General features: G+C 38.1%; 6 protein-coding genes across 7 annotated transcripts; 3 read left to right on the top strand and 3 right to left on the bottom strand.

Annotated features, from left to right (window-relative positions):
• The first annotated feature begins 4,472 nt into the window (after nt 1-4,472).
• Nucleotides 4,473-5,721, top strand: LOC117782936 (putative gustatory receptor 58b). The gene is made up of 2 exons (XM_034620044.1): nt 4,473-5,477; nt 5,545-5,721. The coding sequence occupies exons 1-2, from the start codon at nt 4,473-4,475 to the stop codon at nt 5,719-5,721; spliced, it is 1,182 nt and encodes a 393-aa protein (XP_034475935.1).
• A 347-nt stretch (nt 5,722-6,068) lies between these two features.
• On the bottom strand, nt 6,069-7,417 carry LOC117782935 (putative gustatory receptor 58c). Its single transcript, XM_034620043.1, has 2 exons — nt 6,300-7,417; nt 6,069-6,245 (listed from the first exon to the last, which is right to left on the bottom strand). The coding sequence occupies exons 1-2, from the start codon at nt 7,362-7,364 to the stop codon at nt 6,069-6,071; spliced, it is 1,242 nt and encodes a 413-aa protein (XP_034475934.1). The 5' UTR covers nt 7,365-7,417.
• Nucleotides 7,418-8,182: 765 nt separating this feature from the next.
• LOC117784213 (protein singed wings 2) lies at nt 8,183-13,146 on the bottom strand. Its single transcript, XM_034621885.1, has 6 exons — nt 12,605-13,146; nt 9,719-9,940; nt 9,484-9,658; nt 9,126-9,428; nt 8,892-9,068; nt 8,183-8,830 (listed from the first exon to the last, which is right to left on the bottom strand). The coding sequence occupies exons 1-6, from the start codon at nt 12,706-12,708 to the stop codon at nt 8,282-8,284; spliced, it is 1,530 nt and encodes a 509-aa protein (XP_034477776.1). The 5' UTR covers nt 12,709-13,146; the 3' UTR covers nt 8,183-8,281.
• Nucleotides 13,147-13,370: 224 nt separating this feature from the next.
• Nucleotides 13,371-16,190, bottom strand: LOC117784214 (cytoplasmic phosphatidylinositol transfer protein 1). Its single transcript, XM_034621886.1, has 7 exons — nt 16,010-16,190; nt 15,792-15,940; nt 15,617-15,705; nt 14,723-14,730; nt 14,581-14,652; nt 14,392-14,521; nt 13,371-14,334 (listed from the first exon to the last, which is right to left on the bottom strand). Exons 1-7 carry the CDS (start codon nt 16,058-16,060, stop codon nt 13,997-13,999), a joined length of 837 nt encoding a protein of 278 aa, XP_034477777.1. The 5' UTR covers nt 16,061-16,190; the 3' UTR covers nt 13,371-13,996.
• A 668-nt stretch (nt 16,191-16,858) lies between these two features.
• Nucleotides 16,859-22,613, top strand: LOC117783976 (tetraspanning orphan receptor). 2 transcript variants are annotated; one of them, XM_034621560.1, is made up of 5 exons: nt 16,859-16,980; nt 17,228-17,446; nt 20,433-20,610; nt 20,691-20,829; nt 20,894-22,613. In XM_034621560.1, exons 2-5 carry the CDS (start codon nt 17,285-17,287, stop codon nt 21,756-21,758), a joined length of 1,344 nt encoding a protein of 447 aa, XP_034477451.1. In that variant the 5' UTR covers nt 16,859-16,980; nt 17,228-17,284; the 3' UTR covers nt 21,759-22,613. The 2 variants fall into 2 exon arrangements, with proteins under 2 accessions (XP_034477451.1, XP_034477450.1); XM_034621559.1 differs by having other exon boundaries at nt 20,433-20,622.
• Nucleotides 18,657-20,352, top strand: LOC117783977 (kelch-like protein 40b). The gene has a single exon (XM_034621561.1). The coding sequence runs from the start codon at nt 18,985-18,987 to the stop codon at nt 20,275-20,277; it is 1,293 nt and encodes a 430-aa protein (XP_034477452.1). The 5' UTR covers nt 18,657-18,984; the 3' UTR covers nt 20,278-20,352.
• Nucleotides 22,614-22,651: the final 38 nt, after the last annotated feature.

The following is a 22,651-nucleotide window of genomic DNA, read 5'->3' as shown; positions in this document are numbered from 1 at the left end:
GGCAACGTTTGTTTTCTCCACACTTTTTTTTTACCCCAATTTTCTCAATCACTTGCGGGGACAAGGAGGACGAGGTTGCCAAAGCCCAAGTTGTAGGCCTATCAAAGTTGATTATCGTGGAATATTTTGTTGCTGGAATTGGGCAAGAGATTTGCGCTGTGGCCTATAGCAGATTTAAGACATAAGCTGCTGGGATTTGCGACCCAGATTGTGGATCCTTTCGGGCATTTTCGGTTCATTGTAACTTTGATTAACTTGTTGAAGAAATGCAACTTTAATGGCAAGGAAAACCATAAACGCATAGGAAAGATACACTCAAATTGGAAACTGAAACGGAAACGGAAACGGAAATCATATGAAACACACACACACACACACAGACACAGCGAGAGCAGGTGTAACTGCCATCAAGGTGCTCAGCTTTTATGGCTCATCCTGCTAACCGAAATAAACGCATTCGGTTTTCGTATTGCAATTGCGGTTATAACTGTTCAGACATCTACTCTGCCAGTACCCCCACCCCCTCTCCGCAGTCTCACCCTCATCCCTCTGGCCTACACAAGTCATAAATCAAACACGTTTAATTAAAGTTTTGCGCGTGGACTTCACAGGATTGTGATCAGGAGAGAGAGAGAGTGAGAGAGAGTGAGCGAGACAACCGTTGCAAACTTTGGCGCCATCCACTAAGTAAAAATGCAATTAGATGTGGCAGGCAGAAGTCATGAAATGTTAAACGTCGAGCACTCGAGGGCCACACGGTGTTTCACTTTGGTCACGTTGCACTCGATGTCGACGTGCATAATGTTTGAAAGTGCAGTTTCCCATCGAGAATGACTCGAAGATGGGTAGCTATGTGCATGGGCAGGGGAATCCCCAATGGTGCTACCCTTTTTCCAATTGCAGAAGCCTTAACTACAGCTAGTTCACAAATAGCTTAAAGTTACAGCTTGAACTTTAAACTTAAAGTAAACAACTGTCAAAAAGTACTAATAAGTATCATAGTTTAAAAACAAGTGGGAAAGGCTATAGTCGAGATCCCGACCAATATTTAGTATATAAAAGTACTTTAAAGAAATTACTCTTACTTTAAATACATTAAATCGCCATATCTGCCGTTTTACTTGTCCGATCTTGATGCGATTTAGTGGGATAATAGATAATATTACTAAATAACGTTAATTACCATTAAAACTGTATTATCATAAAAACTGTATTATCTTAAAAACTGTGAGTGTAGTGTTTTTTTCGCGATTTGCGGGGGCGATGGGAGACGTAGCTTAAATTTGAAACAAACTTGATCTGCGTGAGGTATATAGAAATATGTGTGCCAAATTTTGTTACTCTATCTCTTATAGTCGCTAAGATCCTTGTGTTTATACAGACTGAGGGACGGTTTTTATAGGGTCGGAGATGCATACTTCTCCCTGTTACATACATTCCAACGAACACAATATACCCTTTTACTTATTTTTTAAGTAACGGATATAAACAAAAATCGAAGCTTCATATCAATTAAATTCACAGATTAAATATTTTTTTTTAGTTAAACATTCTTTTTTATATAAGAAATTAACTTCTGACGGTCATAAAGAAATAGCTAAGAAATAAAGGAAACTATGTTACACAGTGCTGGGGTGTCTTTAAAATATCTTAGATATACACGTATATGCAATGTATTTAATAGCGAAATACTTGAAAACGATGTAAGTACAACTCATTTGTCAAAGATAACATTAAAGTGCACATTCATGGAATGTATATACATATATGTATTCTTATATATAGATTCAACATCCCTTTGGACAACAACAGTTCCATTTCCGGACATGGCCCAAAACGAATTGCGAGAAGACGCCAAAAACTATGCCACAACTTGTTAAAAACCACACAAATACACTTGCCACAACTGTAAATTATTTGGGAAAATGTTTTAGCACCTTCAAACTGACTCAGCCGCCGACCAGGGAATGGATACCGCCTCCTCCTTCCATTCCCTTCTCTCCCATCTCTCCTCTTTACGCTCCTCCCGCTGGGTTGAGTCATTGCAAAGGAAATCACGCAATAAACTAGAAGCGAAAACAAAACTTTAACTACTTTTTCCGTTAGCAGCGAAACTCAACTGGAAAAAGTTTTTGAAACAATACAATATATATTTATGCGACGACGAGAATGACGGTGACCCAGAAACTAACCCAGAAATTCGACCCTCTCCCCCAAAATACCAAAGAAAATGCTGTCCAGCATTTTGTTGATTCGCATTCAGGACGAAAGGGCGTAACCACGACGAAGAGACTTCATTGAAGTGCTGAAAAATACTTGACCCACTTTTCGGTGGTGCTGATAACGCTTTGAAAAATGTCCAACCCAGTACTGGGATCATACCAAACTGTATATAGCCAGCTTATAGCGATGCCATATGAAATGAATTGCAACAAAACTATTAACACTGCACATTTTGGCCAGTTTATAATTTTAATTCAGTTAATGGAGTGCAGAATGATCGCCCAAAGGGATTAAGGATTGGGAAGTGAGCAATTAAATTAACTATTCCCGTTGCTAATTAGTTTTGGTAAGGAAGAAATCTTATTTGTTCAATCTCCAAGTCGAGCCTTGTCATAAGTGAAACTTTGCAATCAATACACACAGAACCTGCCAATAAAATGCCCCAAGCGAATCAACACACAGCTTGAGACAGTGCTCGACTAACAAATACCCTAAGCAATGTTGAGTATCCGTTTCAAAAAATTCATTAGAATCTATCAAATTCTCTGAGAGTTGTCTTTTATTTTGAGTTGAAGTTGTTAATGCCTCCCAAATCCTTGCTCTTGAATACAGGGTATATAAATAGTAACAACAATCGATATATACGGCAACAATGTGTGTCTCCAAATGGCTGGCGGATGTTGATTGTGTGTCCACAGACGAGCCGGAGTGAAAAGAACAGAATAGAAGGACATAATGACCCAAAATCCTATCAATCCAAATGAAAATTCCCCAGTCGTGCGTATAATTGGAATTAATACAAAAAGCCAAGAAGAAATATTGCTGGGGGAGTCAGGGAAAGTGATAGGGTTAGACTACTGTGGCATATTTAATGGAAGAACTGATGTCTCATATCTGGACGAGGGTCTAAATTGGATTCAAGCTGTGGCTTCTGTTTATCAAATTTGATTCAATTTGCCAACAAACAAAAATAGACAAAGTTTTGTGTCGTTTGTTCATTAGAGGTTTTTGTTGCAAAAAGCCCGAATTGATGGGCATTTCAATGAGTTAAAGGAAGTATAAGTAGCTTTATAAGTAGCCCAATGAAACTTGTGACGACTGAGAAAATATAGCAAACTTTACTTAAATTATATGTAAATTCATGGCCTTCAAACAATTCGTGTTAAATTAATAACTTAACAAAGTTCCTTCCTTGTTTTCTGCTTCTACCAAATTGTACACTCTCTGTCTCTTTCCCACGCTTTATAGACTCTTCCAGGACACTGTCAGCGATGGCAACGCATTTGATTAATAGCTTTTAATATTTAATAACTTTATGCAAAGCAACGTCCAATTAGGCAAGAGACACGTTAAGCGTTTGTTAGACAAGAAGTCCAATATTCAATCTCATTTTATAGCAAAGATTAATACCCTTACTGATGTGTTTTCACTATACTCATTTTTATTACAATCTTAGGTTGGTGCAAATAAATAGTGGTTAAGTACAATAGGAGCGACTAATTGGGAATATATATAATTATTGTTTGTCAGCACACTAACTTTAATGCACTACAACACACTTGAAAAATGAATATACAAAAGGGAATATAAGAAATATCTCAAAAACTTTCCATGTGAATAAAAAATGTACTATCGTATTCAGTTCACGGTTTGGCACAAGGGACAACTGTCTACTGGGCAAGGTCGAACTGACTGTAAAATGTAAACTAGTGTAATCAAATTCACAGTCAAGCATTGCCAGAATACGTAATATGTAAGTGAACAACCTGTAAGGGGAGTTTTTAAATTGTCATACCTCCAAGAGTGGAAACGAGCAACTGAAACATGAACTGAGGTTGAACGGTTTTCTAGCAAAAATATGAGTATTAACATATGTACTCAGTTACAGTGCGCGTCACAAAATTAGAGACACCATTAAATTTATATTAAAAAAAGAATAATATTAATAAGACAAGATTGATTCAAAATTAAGTAAAGAAAAAATATTAACAAATATTAAAAAAGTAAATACTCCTATTAAGTTTGAATTTCTCACATTAAAATCTATCGAATATTCGATTAGTTGCTGTGCTCCACCTGTGGGAATCGTTAAGGCATTAGATTAACATCAGGAAATTACGCACTTTCAGCTAATTAAATGTAACCCAATAATCGATTAGATAAATCGTCGGCTTTTTCTGCCTTTTGACGAGTTCATTGTCGCTTCGTTCCATTGAGGATTTGTGTAAGCTGGAAGCAGGAACAGAAAAATGTTGATTCGCAAGCTGGGAATTTTGTTGACCATAATTTACTACCAAATGCTTATCTATGGATTCATGCCGACGACACTGCGGTTGAAGAACTGTCGGATGATCATTTGCAAGGTGTCCAAATGGTATTTCATCTACAGCCTGTGTGTGACTGGAGCTCTATTGCTGCAGTTCCCGTATTTGTTTCCCCCTGGGGTCTTCAGTGGATATTCGTACATGAGGAACAACATTGTACTGCAGGGTAACTTCATTGTGAGTGTCACTCTTCGGGTTGTCGCCTTCGTCAGTTGCTACAGCCTCGTCTGGTTGCAACGCAAGCGTTTAATTCAAATTTTTATGGACTTCCTGCTGCATTGGAGGAATCATTGGCCAATCCTGTGCCGTGTTGCCGGACTCGAGGCTTTGCAGAAATTGCAACTGCAGCTGGCAAAGATTCTTCTGCGTCAACTGTTGGTTAATAATGGAATGCTACTCTGCTCTATCCTAATCCAATATCAACTGCTCAACGGAGCGAAGTTAGCTCAGATTGTGGTGAGAGCTTCTCATATGCTGATGGTCTCAACGATTCGCTTAGGATTCTGCACGGTTCTCATCCTTCATAATCATCAGTTCGAGGCGGTGCTGCTCTCCCTTCAGGCTCTACGTCAAAGAGTGGGCTGCCGATCTCTGGAAGATTTCCATCGCATTGCGACCATCCACTCGGAGTGGGTTCGATTGGCCAAGCGAGCCTTCAAAATCTTCGACCTTGCCATTGCCAGTGTCTTCGCCAGCATGTTCACTGTTATTGTGAGTATACTGTACCATGCCGTCCAGTATATCAACCAAACCATCAAGTCCGACTTGTCCGGTTATATCATTGGCGACGGTCTCGTTCTATTCAGCATATGGAACTTAGTCCTGGTTATGAATCTGGTCAATCGGACGATTAACTCTTGCAATGAGGCTGGACATTTCTTGCGTCAGTTTAACGATCTTCCCCGACTTAGCCCCGAATCACAAAAGGAGGTAAGGACCTAAAATTAAATTAAATGCCATACTTGAAATTCCTTAGCATACGAAATGTTTTCTACAGTTAGAGTACATACGAAACAATCGACTTGTCTACCGAATCTTAGGCTGTGTCGTACTGAATAGACCCGCCTTCCTAGGTTACATGGCTTCAATGTTGAACAACGTCATTATTCTTATGCAGTTCGATCTGAAGCGGAATCAAGGAACGAGCCTTCCCACCGTCAAAGGGAATACGTAAAGCAAACATACCAATTTGCAGATCTATTCAATCATCATTAAGTTAGTGTTGTTATTATTATTTTTAACTAATTTGATTCTTGGCACAATTTATCCAAATAGGAAATCGTATTTTTTATATAAATCGTATTTTATTTATTTTTATGAAATAAAAATATATTAATCCAAAAGAAGTTCAAAGTAAGCTCATACCACTACAGAATTAATAGTTTTTATTCAATGGAGTTAATGGGAAATATATTTTATTACAAATAGTTAAAGCTTTCAGGCCGGTGGAAAAGCTTTACAAACTTGCAAGCTGCGAGAGCTTAAGAAGAGCTTGCGAAAGCTGCAAAAGCTATCGAAAGTTTAATAGTAATTCTTATATGCAATTTGCCAAAGAATGAGGACATTTATTGCAATGGATGTGCTCACGCAATATCCGGATCTTCTGTTCATATCGAATAGTCCGGCAATGTGTAGCCTACGAGTTCGATCCGGACGGCGCTGCAGCTTTCGATTGAGGAAAATGAGAGCAAATTCCAGCTAAAAAGGTAGTTTTTAAAGATAATTATATTTATTTAAATTCGAAATTTATACCTGTCGATAAAGTACAATACAACGAGTATCTTCAGGCCAATCAATGTCCATCGAACTGACTGTGCCCCAAAGTTTCTGCAGGCAATGAAGTAGATGCATCCACTTTAATTGATTCGTTTCAAAGATGGAGAAGTAGGACATAATTTCCCAATGAAATAATGTACATAGAATCATATAACCAATGAGGCTCCACAGAACATAAGATCCATTTGAGTAGATGACAAGATTGAATATGATTGTGATATCTGTCAGATAGTTGGTAAAGAGATTCAGAAGTATCTGCCACTTGCATATATGTAGCAGCTCAAGGATCAATCTGTCCAGACGCATGCAACGCCTCCAGAGTCGCTGCCATCCAGCCAGGAGCTGTTGTTGGTAGACGACTCGGTGGCAGCCACGTCGTCGTTGGGGCAACCAACGCATATCCTGCCTCAGATCCTGCGCCTCATGCGATAGGCAATCGAGCACCCAGTTGCTAGTGTCCATCATATAATATATCCAGAAATCTGCGAAGCTTACTATCAATTCCATGGACAGAATAACCAGCGATAGAAATATATAAGAGGTGGACATTTCAGTCACCTCATCATGGATATTGCCACACATGAGAAGGCTGCCAGGTCCAAAGAGCGAATGAGTCAATAGCATAAAATTCGATAGACTGAGCATAGTTTTCCATAGATTTTGAAGCCAGTAGCTATATCCAAACTTCATCAGATCTCGACGATAAAGTTGCTGAAATGCCAAGAATCCGTTTCCCAAGCGTTGCCATCGACGACGTTGCAGCCAAGTCCTGGAGAGAAGCAGCATCATGAGACATGACTTGGCCAAACAGACGACACTGTACGCCTCGGCCAGGATATCCATTTGCCGGCAATGGAAGTAACTGCGAACCATAACGAAAATAATGCAGGGCATCAACAATACGTAGAACAAATGCAGAGACACCCAATAGATCAACATGGGTCCATTGTCCCTCTCGAAGCGTCCTCTTTCCGGCACATATCGAAGATTGCAGAGTCCAATCAGACGACATAAAGTGATCAGAATCGATGTTTGGACCATTGCCGACAATCGCTTTGCGGTAACTAAATCCGTGTCGAATGCAATGTTCGCTGGTAAATTACGAGTACTCGACCAAAAGAGACACCAGGGAATTCTTGCACGGCAATTATTACTTGGAAAAGGAGGAATATATTTAACTAAACGGAATGAAAAAGCGTATTTGGAACATTCTAAAATATCAGGCAGTTGGAGGCATTACTAACTCATGATATTACCATTTCATAAATAATTTTAAGCAATCATTTTTAAATATAGTCGAAATATAAATAAATCACTGTCATCTAAAGCATTCGAACTTATGTTTTAAGCTAAAAAGCAACCAAAAATTTTATTAATAAATGTATAGTAAATTATCATACCCTTTGAGTGGAATTTATGAACGGTCTATAGGTAAGAGATTATTACAATGAATTCTATATACAACACATTGTGCTACACTTGATAATTTTCTCAAATTCACTCTATTTAGAATTACTGACATTTTTAATCCTCTTTCAGCGAAAAGTACGAAATTTCAAAAAATATATGCCATTTAATGTCGAATTTTGAGCTTTTTTAATTCTTATTCCAATGGAAATACATTGATATCTAATTTCTATGATTCTCTACTGATTTATATACATAACTACAACAGTTTAAGACTATCACTATGTCGTAAAGTAATATTCAATATTTAATACAAATTAGTTTTATAAGAGTAAATTAAACTATTAATAAACCTTATAAGAGTAACTGATTTGAATAGCGTATACCACAAGTTTGCATTGGAATCAATTAAATCTACAGATAATACTTAGGATGCTATATAAGATAATATTAAATACAAGATGTCTTTCAATGAATTCGATTTAGAATCGTTAAGTTATCAATTAAAGTAAAGCTAATAACAGTCGTAATACTCAATTTGGTGGGCTCTTTTAGGGCATCTTCATGACAATCCAGGGAACTCGGCCATGATATCGATAGAAATAGTAGTCATAGGCCAGTTTACCCAATATGAGAATGATGAGGCTGGCGAGAATGCAATTCAGCAAGTCGATGGGATGAATGAGAATGTCATTCTCCGCATTTGTGTTGCACATGTCCTCGCGAGTCAGGGAAAGGACCTTGGCCAGACGCAGCTCGTCACCGTGCATGTAAGTGCAGGTGACATTCCAGGCATCCCGCACAACGTCCTTATACTTGGTCAACATCTCACGGAGTCGCATTCCAAATTTGCACGTGCAATGCAAAGGATTCTGGCTAAGCATCAATATATTCGCATTATGGTTGTCATTCAATGCATTGTCCAGGGCATAAACATGGAATTTCTGCAAAAGATTTCCATGCAGATTAAAGAAGCGAAAGTTCTGCAGCCAGTAGGTGTCCTCCAGGACATCAATGTTGGAGATGCGATTGTTGTTCACATGCACATCCGTCACACTCTGATAGTGTGGATTGTCCCGCAGAGGATTAATGTCGCTGATCTGCAGATTAATTGCAAGGCATTAGATCTCAATGTAAGTTGTAAAAGTCAATCAGACTTACGAGATTGTTATTGATATTCAGCGTTGTTGTATTCTCTGGAAGATATGAAGGCAAGCTGTGGAACTGCAAGTGGGAACAGTTCACAGTGTAGACTGGGCCGTAAAACTTGGTGAAGAAATGCATTAAGCAGGTACAGTTGGAAAGATCCATGTGCGATTGACACTCTCTTCGCAGCTTCTGAAAGGTAAAGGATTCTGTAAGCAATTCTTCAATCTCGAATTGGCAAATACTTACCACCTTGTAGTGCATGACTAGAAGCATTTGTAGCTCTTTGTACTTGCGATCGGTGCAGATGAGATTCTCCCGATCGGCGACCAGACGACCCTTCTCCGGCTGCAGCAACAACCATTTGAAGTTCCTCGTGCAGTTCCACGGATTGCCAGCCATATACAGCTGCTGGAAAGAGCGTGACAAGATCAAAGGTCCTTCCAGTTGTATCAATTGATTCCAGCGTAAATCCAAGATCTTCAAGGCATAAATTCGCTTGAAAGTGCGTGCCGAGATATACGAGAGATTCGTCCAGGAAATGTTGATTGCCTGCAAGGAAATTGCATGACTATAAATTAAATAGATTTCAAATCAGACACTCTACCTGCAGATGGAACATTTCCGGAAATACGAATTGAAACTCCGTGAAGTCGCCATACTCGATGGTCAGAGATCGCAGCTGAGGAAATCTTTGCAGCTCTTCGAGTTGATTGAGCACTTCTTGAGACCAACCACAAAGCACCATCTGATGAGCCATCATTAGCTTTCCGTTCTTGGAGCTGCAATGACAGATTGTTAGAGAGACAGGAACCCTAATTGAACTCATTGTCAAGTCATACGTTATCGCCTCCAGATTGTTCATGCCTCCATGGCAACGGATCAATCCGAGTCGCGTCATCCGCGCACAGTTTCCATCCTTCGCCTCCAACGCTGTCGTCCAGTTAACACAACTCTGGTCAACTGTCCAAGTTGGTCTAACCATAGATGGGGACATCGATGTGGTTGTCAATGTCAACGACTCCTCGCCTGCATCCACATCTGCAATCGACGCAGTGACAAACCTGTACAAAGAGGCGTATAAGTAATGTAGCTTAAATGAGTCTACTGTTTATCTGCGCAATTAGAGCCACAATCTGTCTCAGTTTATTTGCGGCCAGATCTATTTTTGGCCAAGAACTGGCCGAGGTGATAATCATAATTTTGGGTTATACTCATATAGGGCCGTCGACAAGAGCTAAACAAATGTTTCGGCAGTAGCTTATGTTTATAGAGTTGTTCTAGCTCGACAGACAGACTCACCAACTAATTAATTATTCGCTTTTTTCTTAGAATACATAAGAAAAGCAGTTGTCGTTTATTTAATTACGCTACTATTATTTTTTAAACCATAATTGACGCTTGTTGACAAAAAATTGTGGTTTAGACCGAACCGATTTCATGTACACAAGCGTGTACCATAAATTCATATGTAAATGTGTAGATTCTAGAAGTCAAGACAGTAGCTCTTGGCCAAGGTACTAAATGGGAATGAAAACAGTTTGTAAGAACGAAGAAGAACGAAGTTCAACTCTGACTGCCAAATCACATGATGATGACGATGACGACGATAATGACAATGATGATAATGATGCCAATTAGCACGTTGGTATTTGTAGATCAATTTGTGACATGTATCACAGCATGAAAATGAGAATAACAATGCCACGACAATTGAAACACGCTTTTAATGCAAATCATACAGGGTATTCGAAAGCTTATTAATAGAAAAGAGAAAGTAATCTTAATAAAATAAATACCAAAAATTAATTAAAGGAAAATAACACAATTTATGCTTTACTTGCTGACCAGTAATAATTCTACAAAAATAATATACAATAATAAGAAGTGAGAGCATCAACTTGTCCGTATTTATTAATGCTACTTTCTCGGGCTTTACTCAAATTTATCGATTTGTAAATATTTATTAATATAATTTTAACATTTACGACTTCTGCGCAATAATTTTTGTTGGACTTTAAAATTTATTTTTTTGTAATTAGCAACTTTTCGTCGAATGTTTTTAGCTCAAGTGTTAAAATTAACAACATACGAATGCAAAACAAAAACGAAAAAGTAGATAGAAATTAGTATGCATGAAAATATTTATTTTTAAATTAACAAAATTGCTAAGTTGGCCAATTATATTTTTTGTTGGTAGTCGAAATTGTGAAGAATAAATATTTGCTCACATGGCGAATGAGTGTTATTTCATGGGCTAATAGATCAGTGAGTACAGTTTCAATTGGCAGCACAATTAAACTAATATTTTATTTGAAAATAAAAAATAGTTTTCGTCATTTTAAATAAAATTTATTTTATTGAACTTTGTAAATAAAATAGATTGAAGAATTGATTTTAATTGAAAAGTATTTAACACTTCTTTTCAGATTCGCACAAATCGCTCGCAATTTCATTTATTCAATCAAATCAATAAATCTGCTTTTCAATTCAATTTTTATCTAACAAACAAAAAAAACTTTTTATACAGATTTTAGCAAAGATACATTATCTGCTTGGGAACATTCTCTTAGATTTCTAAATATTCTATTATTAGTTACTTCCATATCAATAGTTGATAATAAAACAATCAAGTGACATAAGATCTGTTATTTCTTCAACGTTTTTAATGTTTTCTCGTTTGCCTCTTCCCCTATCTACTTTCCGACCTTCGAAGCTTGTTTATCAATTCGGCAATAATAACAAATGATCCACTTAAAAATTCGTCAGGCAACGGCTTTCAATTGCTTTTTAATTTAAGTTTGGCAATTGTAAGAACTGCTTTTCGAATTGAAATAAGGGAGAAGATAGTTAAGTCTAGTTACGAACAAGTGTAATTTGTTTTTAGTTTTGTTATGTGAATATTACAAACATTGACAAAAAAAATAAACTAGACACCGCGATAATCTAGTTAAACATTTAAAATATTATCTACAAATAAACGTAAGCGTCTTCTGAATTATGATCACAAACGGCAGTTTGCCCGGAAAAAAGATAGTCAGGTAAATTACCACAACCTCTATCTGTGTTAAGCTTATTAAAGTGGAACAGTTAAGGCCTAATTGTGACTAACTTTGAGAAAAAACGCGTAGAATATACGCAGAGAAAACTATTCAAAAAACCAACAAACTAAAAAACTATTATTATTTATAATGTTTCAATGCTCAACTTAATTAATGATACACATCACTGAATCATCATGAATAATCTTTAAACGGAAAAAAATATCCAAGCATTTTTCATTATTACATCTTAACGATAGTTCTTATGTCAGTCAACAGTTGTCACTCAACTCTTACAAACTTGGTGTACTCAACAAGTCGTAGAGACCGGGATTTTCAGGTAAATTAAAATAAATATATGCATGCCCCTACATACGTAACTAGGCTCTTACGATAAGCCCATTTGACGCTTCATGTACTTGTTGTTGTGGTTGATAAAAAGCGAGCAGATTGATTTATGAAAGAGTTAAATATTGACACTGGCACTAATCGGTTGGGGCTTATTGGCATTAATAGGACAACCAAATGGCAACAGATGTGACCAAACAATAATAAATTAACGCATCCAAAAATTACGTATACGTTGCGTATACATAATGTGCGTCGCACCAAATATAAAATACCTTATTCATAATCATATCACAAGACAAAAAAACGTTAACTATCTTTGATTAAAATTTTGCGCACCTTCCGAAAATAGACAGCAGCAGGCAGAAAGAACTGACAAATGAATTTCCATTAATAAATACGCTTCGATTGTTCATTGCCATTCTCGGCGGCAACACAAACATCAACAGCAGCAGCAACAACAAACACCGCAGACTATTAATAGCCAAAAGTTCTTTAAAAACACGCGTAAATTTCCGAATGTTTGTTAGGATTACATTTGGATTTTGTTTATAATTTTAATGTTATAGTTGTCGTTGTTGTTGGTGTTGTAGGTCTAATTCAAAAGCGATCAGCACCGGCAACTATATACGAATACACACATATTTGTTTTGCCTTTGCTTTGTGATACATATTTTGTATTATGATTATTAAAATTGTTTTTGTTGCCGAGTCGCCGCGATTTAATTATATATATACATATTTTTTGCTTTTTGAGTAGCTGCGCATCCGTATCTGTTGCTCGGCCTGTGCTACTTTTCTCGCGTTTGAAGTTCAAATGAGGCACAAATGCGAAACGCTGTCATGTTTTTGGCGGCATCGGAAGATCACCAAAGCCAAATCAGCTGACCAGCTGTTTCTGTTATGCCTGTGAGCCAAGAGAATGTTGTTGCTGAGAGGGAACTCCGATGAGAACAGCTGTTGTTGGGGGGCATTTACATTTGTATTATGTATTATGAGTAGCAACATCATCAGCTGAATATTGTGTGCGTTGTTAAGCCAGCTAGAAAATGTTAGACATTTGACTGCCTACGACATTTGCATACAAATTGATTTCAATTTTAAATTTAACAATAAAATCGGATCTTTACTTGGAACTTAATTGCTCATACATGCGAGAATAGTTGTCTTTAAAGTTTTTTTATACATGCAAACATGAGTTGACAATTTACAATTGAAAACAGAGTTTTATCAAATATCTTTTCTATTTGTACATCGAATAGCATGAAAGCCCCATACATAGCATAAATAAGAAATATAGTTAACAAAAACCATTAATTAAACAGAAATTTGTACTCAACATACAAGTTACATTATATGTAAGTTTGACTACAATTTAGCATACTGTTCAATTATCTAATTAGTAATTTGTGTTTGGTTTCGAGTACTCATAAATATATACATATACATATATATAAATTTGTGTCTGTAGCTGCGTGTCAGTTTCAGATTCTTGAGCTTATTTGGACCATTAAAATGCATTTCAATATGTGTCTATGTATATGTATGTACATTCATTTGGTTATGATTTAAGAAATTGGTAAGCTCATCGCTTAGTGCACCATAACATTAACATTTACATTAATATTATAGAGCTAAAGGTACAAACTGTCTGCCTAGTTTGTTTGGCTGACTAAATTTGGTATAACATTCACAAGAGTTTACTTTTAGCTGCTAGGATTATTAATGCTTCTAAGCATCGTCGTCTTTTGTGGGTGTGGCGCTACCATCGGCAGCATCAGTATCGTTTATCACTGACGGACTAGCATTATATTGGACCTTCTCATTGGTCTCTGCCTGTTTTTGTTTTTCATAGGAGCGCACATCCTCCAGCGTCATGCCGTGCCACTCATCAATCCAGGCAAAGGCCTGACGATGTCCCAGCAACAGAATATCCCGAATGCCACGCTGGATAAAGTCCTCCACTTTAGTCTGAAGACCCCAGACCTCGAAGCTGCCGTTGACAACTTTATAGGAACACATAATGGGTTTGTCGGTCTCACGCCATCCCTCAATGAGTGGACCCCGATCTACAAGTAAAGTGGTTAGACTTTCATGAGAAGAAATATGTATTTTCTAGTATTTACTTGTCTTAATCGACTTGAAGAACTTGGGATCCTCTTCGCGTTTGTAATGCTTTCCATTGAGCTCATCGAAGGCAATATCCACATGGTCCACTGTACGCACCTTCAAATCCTCCTCGCTGAGATCCAGGCACTGTGGACAATTAAAACACTTAGCTTCTATTTTAGGACGGATTTGATTGCATATCTTACATTTTCGGTTGTACCACTGTTGTTTTCATATTTCGTCTTGATTAGCACATTCAATTTGGGTATAAAAGAGCACTATAATACGATAAGAATATGGTAAATTCATAGCTCTCTAACAATATTACAAATCAGTGTAGATAATTACCGTGTACTCTGCCCGTGTGCACAGGTTGTTGGATGACCATGAAAATATTGCAAGAGGAAATTCAAAATCAATACACAGTAATTTAAAAATGATTGGATCTTGTTTTGGCATCTATAATTAGCTTTCTGTTTTATAAACCACAGCAGAAATAGAAAAATTAAAATCGAAATACCAAAAACGCAATTAAATTTCCAAACTTACGATGCGTTAATAGCATTGCAATTATTTCAATTTTGCATTCGAAGAGTCATAGCTGCAGAGAATTATTAACAGTATATTATGGAATATTATCTATGTCGTAATACTACCAAAATTGAAAATTCGATACAATTTAGTTACCATGTGGCAAGAAAGAGTTGAAGAGTATGCAATAAAATGAAACCAAAGTCATAATCATAGTCATAGATACATGATGGAGTGCATTCGATGAGTGCGATAATCAATTTGAATACGACTCGCTTATCACAAGTGCTGCCTCAATTGGTGGCAAACAAATCAATCACTAGCAGTACTTGGAATTGAGTCCGTGTGAGCTGCGACATTTGTTAACATTTTACAAACTTACTTACAAATGCTTAGTTACAATCAATTAAACGAAGGGACAAGCAGACAGAGCCTTATCAGGGCCAATAACTGGAACCGTGACGTATTCGTGGCATGACAAGTGTGATAGGAGCACATACATAAATACAAGTACAAATATGTTTTGGATATGTGTGCTTATCGGAGAAGCGGCATGACGGAACATTGATTCAGAGATTTGTCGACGGCCATATGGCAAGCTGACTTCAACGTACATGAAGGCTAACTCAGCAGGAACTTAAAAATAAACACAGCGGGAAAGCGGAAGACCGCTTAAAATAGATATGTGGCAGCATGTGGGAGTAACCTTACCTGTCAAAGTGTAGGGATAATAATTCCAGGACTTCTCAGTCACATAGAAAACGCGTGGGCATATCGCTTGTATCCAATAGGGCAGGCGACTACAGAGAAAAGATAGAATATATATAATTGAGAATGCGCATTAGGCATTTAACCATCTGTTGACTACGACGCCGAATGCTCTTACCTGGACAGGTGAATGCGCTTCTCTGTATACTGTCCCTTGCCATGTACGGGATCCTCGCAGGGCTTATTCTCCATCACCTCCACTCCCTCTCCCTCATCGGACTGCTCCAGACTGTGGCGCGCAATCATATACAGCTGACCAATTTTGTACTGCAAAATGATGAATGAGAGTGAGAATTGCACAATCCCTTGGCATCGGTAAATAACACAAAAGTTCACCTCCTCCACAGTGAGCGGCATGCAAACGCGATATTCCTTTATTAACACCATGTTGTCAACTGATAATTTGATAAAATTATGATAAAAAAATTAAATTTCACGTTACGCAAAGAACGCACACGAGCAAGTCGCAACTGAAGCAACAACAAAAACTAATGCTTTTGAAAATCAATCACCGCAACTATCGATTGTCTTATCGATAGTCATAAAAGTAAAAATAGTATTTTACAAATACTTAAATACTGCAAAATAAACAAATCTGGTATTCCTGACTTTGATTTCAAATTTTAAAATTAAACAATTTTTTTCAATAAAATCCAAAACACAGACCATTTAAAAGACAGATCAAAAATTATACCAAATTATTTAAACAGCAATTAAATATTATGTTAATTTGAGAAAATAAATTATTTTGTTGAAAACAGCGTATTGCTCGGATTATTAAAACAAGCTGGCAGCACTGAAAAGTCAGCTGTGCCGCCTGATAAAAATATACGATTTAAAAATGCAAATAAACTCAATTTAAATGATTAAAATTGATGAAAATTTAAATTCCGAAAATAGTTAAAGTAAAGGTAGACGTTTTAATAAAGAATTTAAGTTCTTCGGCCCTTGGGGAGAGAAGTTACATCATATAATTATAGCAAAAAAAAATATATATATAAATCGAGAAAAATATAACAAAAATTCTGCAAAAATTTTAAAAATTCATCTAAACAATGAAATAATTTTGAAAAATAGGTACAAAAGGTACTTTTTTCTGAAATGTTCGTATTTTTTACGTTCAAAAAAATCAAGCCAGATCAGTAATTTTTACTAGGTGGCAGCTTCGGTTTAAGGTACACACATACAGACAATTACATTCATACATTTTTCTAAAGTAAAATCGTAGTCTCTGTACGAAAATACATTTAAAACGGTTACACATTTCACAACAATTAGTAATAATAGTAAAAAGAATCGGCTAAAAGGTAGTGTTTCGATAAGCACATTAAATAAGCGGAACAGTGTTTGCATAACTTGTATGTAAAAACACAGTAAAAATATCGCCAACAATAAATTGGAAAAGTGGCACAATAAATACATACAACACATACATACATATATGTTTGCATATAAATAATATAGAAAACTGTGTTTGTGTGTGTATATGCTTAAATAGGGTTTATTTATGCACATACATAATCATATTTAATGTCTAATTTACTTCGTCTTTAGTTTATTGCGACGCGATTAAGCGAACCTTTAAGCGTCAGAGCGTGAGACCGACGTGCAATGTTTAGGATTCGCGTCAAAATGGGTCCACAACGTAATCACAACAACAACAACAACAATGGGGGCGGCAACAGCAACAACAATCGCATTAACAAGGAGTGGACCTGCTGTTTTGGCCTGCATGTCCACACCGCAACATTGATGATTGGCCTATGGCATCTGGTAAGCAAGAACCTTGATCAAGAAAATATATTTAGTATATATAGTGGTATATATACCGCTACGCATGAGTGCAATTGTTGCTGCACACTCGCATATACAACATACATACATACACATACAGTGTAAGTGTAAGCTGACCCTGTTCAGTGTCAAGGAGGGGAAAAATCAATTGTCGCTTTTCGCAATGACTCTCAAACGGTGGCCCAGGCTGCAGTAACTCTCAAAATAACATTACATGCATAGTATGCATTGCATACATACATATGTATTTTTTAATTCACAGTATAGTTTAAATGCGCAATCAACGCAATCGATTTGTCTATGTGTTTCAATAGATAGCGTTAATTTTTGAATAATATTGTTATATATTTTTTTAATGTCAATTTAATTGCTCAGTTATGACGTCAATAAAGTTAAAATAACTAAATTTACGTTTTTTTTTTTGTATAACTTCAAATGTAGAACTTTATTTATAATTTTTGTTACTGCTTGTCTCTTTCTAAAACTTTTAGCTTTCATTCATTATAATAAATGTATCTGCAGTTTACACTTAAAATTTCCACTGTCAATTCGTTTGCTGAATTGTGTTCGCTTTACTTCATCTATTTAATAATTTGCTATACTATTTACAATTTACAATTTTGTTGTGTCAGCTTAGATTACAATTGTTTGCGGTCCGTTTGCACATATGGGCATACAACATACAGACGCACACATTTATACACATACACATCACTATGTACACCGAACCACCTTCAAAATCATGCCAAATGGGGATTAAACCTTACTCAAGCATTTGCGAGCTGTTATTGCAATGGAAATGGGGTTTTTTTGTATATAATTTCCCTTAACATAATACTTAAAGTCGTTCAAGCCTCACGTTTCGTCTTTACAGTTGAAATTGCGCTGACTCTCAAACTGTCTTGTTATTGGCGATGAATTGTTAATTAATGAGGCATATTTTGATTCAACTTGTTGATATACTTGTGTTGTCTACTGTTAATTAACCATTGCCTTGTTAAGCGACACATTTAATTAACTTACACAACAGTTTGAGAGCCACTGAAAATGTCAAATGGAAAGCTAAATTCATTAGCGTACTGTCGGCAGGTGAAAGTGAACCTCAACCATTTGGTATATAAATAAATATCCCTAAGTTAATAGTTTTTCCTAACTGCAATATTAGTCAGCAAAGTAAACATTTTATTTACTGATAACAAAAGTGACACTTATCAAAAACAAAGACTACGTTTACTAAACTATAGCTATTAGCTGATTGATAACGCTTTGTCTGGCTCGATTGCGAGGGTCGATTGCTGAGTTCAAGTGTCTGATGGACAATCTCGGTAAAAATCCTATTCAACCTTATCAGCGAGATTAAGTCACATTGACAATTTTCACATAGATCCCTTATTGTGAGTTGTATTGAGATTTATAATGTATTTTCAATTTCGTTCGTTGGACAATTTCACACTAACAATGCCATCGATATAACCAGTTAATGCATCGATTTCGATACGGATTCAGATTCCAATGCGATGCACCAAGAAACTGAAGATGCTGATGAAGACGACGGAAGCAATTCCCATTCAATTGAATCAACTGACTCTTCTGTCCACCTGAGCGAAGACTCTGACGAGGAGGAAGTGCATCAATGGGAAAAGAACACTGTAGATCATCAAGTTGTGTATTCACGTCCTTATCAGCTGCCCGACATCCAATATAATAGCTTACCAGAAGTCTCAGTCCAATCTCTAGGTTACGAGGCACCCGAAGATTGGCCAGTCTTAGTGCAGGAGAAGAAGCCGCCTCTCTACGAGCTGCTGTTGAGGCTGATCCAAAGGAATCTCAAGACCAATACTGTGGTCACCATCGCTCAGAGCAGTCTGCCAGTCCATCTCATAGTGCTGCAATGTTTCTCGGGTCTCTTTTGTGACTTGAACAACGACATGAGTGTGGAGTTGCCCTTGGAGTGGGTGACTCCTCGTGCCTTTCGGCTCATATACGACTGGATGATTGAGGATGCGCCTCGGCTGTCCCGGCTCGGCTTGTTGGAGGTGCTGCGAGCTGCGAGATTCCTCAAGATACAACAACTCGAGAGGCAGTGCGAGGGTTGCCTGGCACATGGCTTTACAGAGGACTCGGCGGTGATGTTGTACCTGGAGGCACAACTCCTGCACATGGAACGAGCTCATCGACCTTTGTTGCAGAGCGTAGGACGCTTCTTTCTGACCCTGGTCGCCTCGCAGGAGTTCCTCCGGCTGCCCGTGCATGCGTTATGGCAACTGCTCCGCTCCAACGGCATTGGCGTCAACACCGAGCTGGAAGTCTTCATGGCCGCCGTGCGTTGGCTCAACTTTCAGTGGCCTAAGCGACGACTCATTATAGGTCAGCTCATATCCTGTGTGCGCTTCGGACTGGTGCCTCCTTGGCTGCTCATTCGACTGCACGACCGACAGTCGAACTCAGTGGAACTGAGACGCATCACCTCGCATCCAGAAGTGCTGCAGCAGTTGCACGATGGCATTGGCTATACCACAACGCGACTCTGTTATGGCTCCGATCGCGACGCCTTCATGTTGCACCTGGAGCGGAGTGGCATGCAGCCGCCGGTGCAACGCAATTGGATCTATGATCCCGCATGCAGCTATCACCATCGCCTGCACTGTCAGATCTCCGAGGAGTTCACATACGAAGCCTTTACAAGTTATCTCAATTTTTTGCAAACGCTGCACAAAGATTACTGGCAATCCTTACAGCCAGTGGATGTCTCCGAGGTGTGCTACTGTTGCCAGAGAATTGCCAAGCAGATGGAGGACAGTGCTCATTAGCAACTGTTCGCGATTCGTGATCCATAGACTACATTTTATTACTATGCAAATATATTTTTTAATATTAGCAAATAATCAAAGTATTTCTGACTAAGCTGCAAAGCAGCTTTGTGTCCAGCAATTAAATAACATTTCACTATTCTTGTTATTTGCAGTTCCTCAACATTCTTGCCCTCAGCGTTCTCGCCGTCATTTGGCGCAACCCGGATATGATGGATGAATTGGAAAGCGGCAGTCACGATTTCACAGTCGATCTTAATGCGCCTGCCTTGCCCACACCTCTCAGCAAGGTGGATCCCCCCTACGCCTATCGTGATCACTCCCTCAACTATCGTAAGCGTTACCGTAAGCAGTCGGACGTTAGAGCTGCTCTAAGAATCGATTGTTAACCTAGCAACTGTGCACTTTTACAGAGAACTTTGACATGGGTGGCTTGGTCTGCACCTGCATGATAGCCATTACGCTGATGATGATCTATGGCACCATCAAGGGCAAACCGTCTCATTTGTTGCCCTTCTTCTGTCTGCAATTGTTTGACTTTGCCATTACCACGTGAGTTCAAATTAATTAATTACACGTAATTGCTAATATTTGATATCGTTTTAACCTTTGATAGTTTGACGGCCGCTGGTTACCTTTGCTATCTTCACACCATGCATCGCATCATTTCCGAGTCGCATCGGCTGCCATGGCGCGAGAAGTTGTTGAAGCTGCCCCAAGAGGAGCTCGTGCTTGTTGTGCTCGTAGTCTTTGTGTGCATTGTGTTCCTTAAAGCCTACTGCATCGGCATTGTCTGGCGATGCTACAAGTACTTGACTCTCCGGCAGCAACACTTGCGCAGCCTGTTGCCATGCGTAATGACAGATACTGTGCTCCATGGTGGACTTGGTGGTGGCGGCTTTGGTGCCGAGGAGCGTGCATATTCCACGCTGTTGCCCAATTATGATGAGGCCATTGCTCAGTATTTGAAGCAGGCACCGCCACCATCATATCAGGTAGCCATGTCCAACTATCAGAATGAGGATGAGGCTGCCGCTGGAGGAGCACAGTCTGGTGCTGATGCTGGCGGTAGTACTCCGCTGTTTGTGGCTCTTGATGCGGTTACCGTCAATGCGGCCTCCAATACGGATGACAACCTGGACAACAACAACGACGTACCCAACAATAACAACACGGTTCATGTGAATGCCAACACGCCACCGATGCGACGCAGTGAGCAGGCAACCTCATCTGCCGCCTCTGGCTCCGACGATGATAACGATGTCGATGTCGATGGCGATGGCGATGATGATGACGATGTCGATGCTGATCTGGAGATAATCGATGCTGATGAGGATCTCATGGAATGCAAGTTGCCGCCACCACCGCCGCCGTACAATGATGTTAACGATGCTCAAGTGCAAATGCCATCGCCGTCCCGGCTTAATCGCCAGGTGAACATACCCGGCCAGGTGCCCGGACGCAACGAGAGCCAGGCCTAAGTTGTGATTTCATTTAAGTTGTTTTTATTTCTCACTATTATTGTGTGTTGTGAGCAATCCCTCACCAACACGTTCCTCCCTCCCTTGCCCAACCATCAACCTATCAATGGGGTTTCCATATCCCACATAATCCACTCCATTGGGCGCTGCAAACAAAATATCAAAAAATACAATTTGAATTGCGATGGATTCGTCAAAATGCAAGCCCAAAATTACAATTTTTATGCATAAACTTATTACGCAATGAATGTAATTATTTAAGAAACACATAGAAAAAAGGAAGAAAAATCCCTTAAAATTTAAACTTCTTGCAGTCGCATATTGTTGTTTGACCCAAAATAAAAACAAACTTATAATCTAATTGAATAATCGCTGGATTTTACGCTAAAAGTTACATAAATGTAAATTTCTAAGCCGCGTCTGTTGCAACCTGCAATGATTTGTTAAAGGTTTGGCACTCTATTGTGTTAGCCAATTTGTGAATGTTTTCTTTTAATTTCGTTACTCCGTGAGTTTTACATAGTTAAGCACAAGTAGTTGTTACCAAAAAATAATAAAATGAGAGCCAAGCGGCAGCTGCAAGATGAATCTGAGGGAAAATCTATCGATGTGAACGTATGTTCAGTAATTAAGATAATTCGTAAGACTAACTGTATTATTATTAAATTTTATATCTTTATTTGTATCTAAGTTGATGTATCAATTACAAATATGTACCACATTTCACATACATCCCAAGACAGACCCATCATATTTTATGTGTGTACAATATCTAAATATATATAAACTGTATACCGTATACTGTATTCTAAATATGCAAAGATATTCGAATAAATATTAGTTTCAAATAAATAACAATTTGTTGTCTCCGTCGACATAAAGTACATTTTGAA

Source organism: Drosophila innubila (assembly GCF_004354385.1).
Source record: "Drosophila innubila isolate TH190305 chromosome 2R unlocalized genomic scaffold, UK_Dinn_1.0 1_C_2R, whole genome shotgun sequence".
Classification (NCBI taxonomy): Eukaryota; Metazoa; Arthropoda; class Insecta; order Diptera; family Drosophilidae; genus Drosophila; species Drosophila innubila.
The sequence above is the reverse complement of the archived record's forward strand: the minus strand, read 5'-3'. Positions and strand labels throughout refer to the sequence as shown.